The sequence below is a fragment of the Pseudoliparis swirei genome, chromosome 21, assembly GCF_029220125.1.
Source record: "Pseudoliparis swirei isolate HS2019 ecotype Mariana Trench chromosome 21, NWPU_hadal_v1, whole genome shotgun sequence".
NCBI lineage: Eukaryota > Metazoa > Chordata > Actinopteri > Perciformes > Liparidae > Pseudoliparis > Pseudoliparis swirei.
In genome coordinates this window covers 17,370,521-17,374,700 of record NC_079408.1, presented here as the reverse complement: position 1 = coordinate 17,374,700, position 4,180 = coordinate 17,370,521, and the positions used below count along the sequence as shown (strand labels likewise).

General features: G+C 45.1%; 1 protein-coding gene across 1 annotated transcript; it reads left to right on the top strand.

Moving 5' to 3' along the window:
- Positions 1–911: 911 nt before the first annotated feature.
- Positions 912–3,017, top strand: LOC130211469 (histone H2A.Z). Its single transcript, XM_056442189.1, has 5 exons — positions 912–997; positions 1,249–1,326; positions 1,421–1,534; positions 1,617–1,746; positions 2,663–3,017. Exons 1-5 carry the CDS (start codon positions 995–997, stop codon positions 2,722–2,724), a joined length of 387 nt encoding a protein of 128 aa, XP_056298164.1. The 5' UTR covers positions 912–994; the 3' UTR covers positions 2,725–3,017.
- Positions 3,018–4,180: the final 1,163 nt, after the last annotated feature.

Below are 4,180 nucleotides of genomic sequence, written 5' to 3'. Positions count from 1 at the left end.
AGAAAAATAAAGAGCTCAGTCCTGCACCCGTGGACATATGGACTATAATATTGGATTGTTTGGCTTTCCATGGTGAGGTTGGGCCCTAGAGAAAGCATCCCATAATGATCGTACCGTGTATCACTGTAACTTGCTGTAAACCTACACTAAATGGCTTTAGAGACTAGAATACACGCACACTGCCACCGTGCGGCCACAGTAAGACACTACAGCAGGACATCAACCAGTACAGTGAAGTGGAAACAGGTCGTTTTGGTCTCAGTAAGTGTCTCCTTTTAGGAGAGAGTTGCAAAATAAGTTTTGAACTCTGAGAAAAACAGGAAATACCATCTACCAGCAGTTTATAAATATATTAATGCTGCATTTGATTAAGAGGTTTTTTTTTAAAGGACATAATGCATTTGATAAAGAAACTTGATTTAAGTAACACAAATGTGTGATTTGCACACAAGTTGTTGCCAATTGTTTAATCGTTAAAAGAAAAATATATTTTCAATAAGGGACAATATGTTGTGTATGAAATGGAGCACATGTTGTCATTATGATATTAGTGAGCAGGCTTAATTAAGTGGTTCAGTTCATAGGCCTCATACATGTCCACCCAAACACATGTACCCATATACTTTCTTTCGTTTTAAATCAAATAAAGGAATCCATAATATTTTAAAGAAAACTGTTTGTCGAGTTTTCAGAGTAGAAAACAAGTCAACGGTAATCACCTGTCTACACTACATTACCCATCATTACTTGGACCCAAGATGGAGCACATTTCCCGAAAAGCTCCTGACTCATTCATTGGCTGAAGGCCAAGTCAGGAAACATATGGCGAACTCTGATTGGCTCTGACACTCAACGCAGGTACCCGGATGACGAGCGGCTATATAAATACGGGACAATTCAGGGCGGGGATTGTAAATCAAGCCACCGGTCGGTAGTAGATAGAGAGACACTCGGTTTGTGGTGAATCTCTAGAAGTTATTTGTAGATTTTAAATATGGTAAGTGTACAATATCGATTTAGTGACATTACTCAACGACTCTTTGTGACTTCTTGCGGGCTGTTGGCGAAACATGTTCTGGTTTTACCTCCTGTACTAGCTTAGCATGTTAGCTAACTTCTCGTCACCGGCTGCGGTGCGCGAGCAGCACACCGGGAACCGACACGTTTGGTGTAACTGCATCTTTTATAGGGAATGTCATTTCACGGCAATGCGGTCTGACCGACTGCGACTGTATCGGTGTGTTACAGGCCGGCGGTAAAGCGGGGAAAGACTCCGGTAAGACGAAGACGAAGGCGATCTCGCGCTCGCAGAGAGCCGGACTGCAGGTTAGTGGCTCACTATGTTGACGGTGCTCCGGCTCACTATGTTGACGGCCCGGTGAGCCCCCTCATTAATGTCCGCTGTCCCCTCGTCGTGTAGTTCCCGGTGGGTCGCATCCACAGACACCTCAAGTCCAGAACCACCAGCCACGGCCGCGTGGGAGCCACCGCCGCCGTGTACAGCGCGGCCATCCTCGAATACCTCACGGCCGAGGTAACGCCGAGGCGCGCGCGCTGCTCCTCCTTCCGGGTGTTTCTCTCTGCCCCCCCCCCGTGTTGACGTCTGTTTGTTCCAGGTGCTGGAGTTGGCGGGAAATGCATCGAAGGACCTGAAGGTGAAGCGCATCACCCCGCGCCACTTGCAGCTGGCCATCCGAGGAGACGAGGAGCTGGATTCCCTGATCAAGGCCACCATTGCTGGAGGAGGTGAGGACCGTAGTTCTGAGCATTGCGCTCCACACGTATCATCTGACAATGGGTGGTTCCATTGGTGGTTATAGACGAGGAACTATACATTTACTTTTTTAACCCCGGCTTATTTTTTTGAAAAAACTTACCTGTTTCCTCCACCACGAGGGGCTATTTGAATACTTTTAGTGTTAGAATACAAGTAAACACTGGTGAGAATACTCCAGATGTGTAAATATCAGCTTATATGCTATTGGTTAAGAGTAAATGAAGATGGCACGCGGCACAAATAAAAAATTACATGTTCCTATTGTAAAAAAGCACTTATTATATTTATCTCCTTGGAATGATGCAGCTGAAAGGTTTAAACTTTAAACCCCAGCATCATAGCACAATATCTCTACAAAGTTTGACTTCAAAAGTGGAGCGGAACCAAATTGGTGCCTCGTTGGTGAAGCCCGTTTAGAGGAGGCGCCAGAATGGGCCCATCGGGCACCATCTGTGCCATTTTGAGTTCTCATGTGCCAGACTATATATTTCACTTGTATTTTACTAGTGGGGATACATGGAAATGCAGCATCAAAAATCTATTTATTCAAAGTTGTATAACCAGATGTCTTGAAGGCTTGTGACTGTAACGCTCTATAAAGTACTATTGTGAAATAACTTTCTTTGCATTTTATTATTATTAGAGTAGAAATATTGTACATAGGATTTCTCTAATATTATCATTTGAAACCTTCAAAATAAAAGCACAGGATATTTTCCTTAAAGAACAGGTGATGTGTCTTTAGCAGTAAGGGGCCACATAACATGCTGTGGCGGGCCTTGTGTTTGACATCCAGTGTTGTCTGGCTGGTGCTGCGTTGTCTGATCCCCCATCCTCTTCAAAGCGCTCGTGTTCCTTGTCTGATGTTCCTCCGCTTGTTTCCAGGTGTGATCCCTCACATCCACAAGTCTCTGATTGGGAAGAAGGGCCAGCAGAAGACCGTATAACCTCGAGGGCTCTGGGCGTGGAGCGCCTCAGGAGGAGGTCCCCGCCAGTGGTTTAAATGTCTTCAGATTAGAACACCTGTCCCGTTATGTGTGGTTGAGCTTTTCTTTTACTCGCCTGGGGTATTTTTTTGAAATGGCTTCAAAGAAGCTCATTTTTTGTGTCGTTTGCTTTTATTTTGCTTTTTTTCCCTGCAGTTTTCGTTCTGACTTTTTGTTGTTGCTTTTGTGGCGTTCATATGTTTAAATGGTGTTTTAATAAAGCTCTTATTGGGCATTTGTTCTCTCCATTCTTGCATTGTTTTGGCTTCATGTCATTTCTCATGTCTCCGGTCTGGATGGTGCTCATGTACTTTAGTGGTTTGAATCTACCTCAACCACCAAGTGAAGCACCTCCACAGCCGTCTGCACCGAGCCAGCTTTAACTATTAATTTCACCCTTTTTGTAGTTTCAAATGTTTAATTGGGGGACTGTATCCTGAAGTGGGAACACCCTGTAGTCCTTCCTGGAGGCCTGCATGGAGCCTTGAACGGGACCATGACTGATGAGCTCTGCAGTATCCAGATAATGGTGAAAAGAGGGACTGACTTCTTTGCTTTTGGAAGTATGTAATTGTTGCCAGAACTTCAATTACTCATAAAAAACAAATTCAGAGAAATATAAACCATGTTCCTTTTTTAGCCATACTGTCAGACACCACCAGAGGGCACTACAATACAAGCCAGAGGTCCCACCTGACCTCGTTACTGATACATGAGGTCATCAGACTGCCAGTCAGGACACTCAAGCTGACAGAACTTGTGTGGCTTCTAGAAACGGCTGAAATTATGACATCGCAGATGTGTGGGACATAACCATGAGGAACTCTGCATGTTAGCAACCCTGAATGTTTTATCGGTAGGACTTAGGAAGTGATGTGTTTCCTGTTGGGAAGCTCTTCAAGATGTCTTAAAGACAAAACACTTGCATGACCTGCAACTTCCTGTTAAACTCTGACACCTGCATCTTTTTACGCAACACCTCAGATCCATGATCTGCAGAACACTGAAGAAAAAGAGTTGCCAAATTGTCGGCAGCCCATTGCTTCTGTGAACCGGGCTGTGTCTCTTGACCCCGGCGAACCTCTGATTAAGAACCACTGTGCTGTAGGCTGATAGGCTGCTGGGGGACGTTTAGGATACACTGAGCACCTCTCTCCTTATGGAAACATTTACATCTCTCCACACATTAACTCTGCTTCCTCCCCGGAGTCCTTATGACTTCACGTCTCATCGGGTCCATTGGACCTGCTGCGTCTGAAGCCTCCTGCCTGGTGCCCCCCCAATCCCCCTCTCTACCTCCTGTCTCATGGATCGTGGTCTGTCATATTTATTGAATGTGTTATAACTCTGTTCATCTGGTCACATGACATCTATTCTTCTGTCCATCCTGGAGAGGGACCCTCCTCTGTTGCTCTCT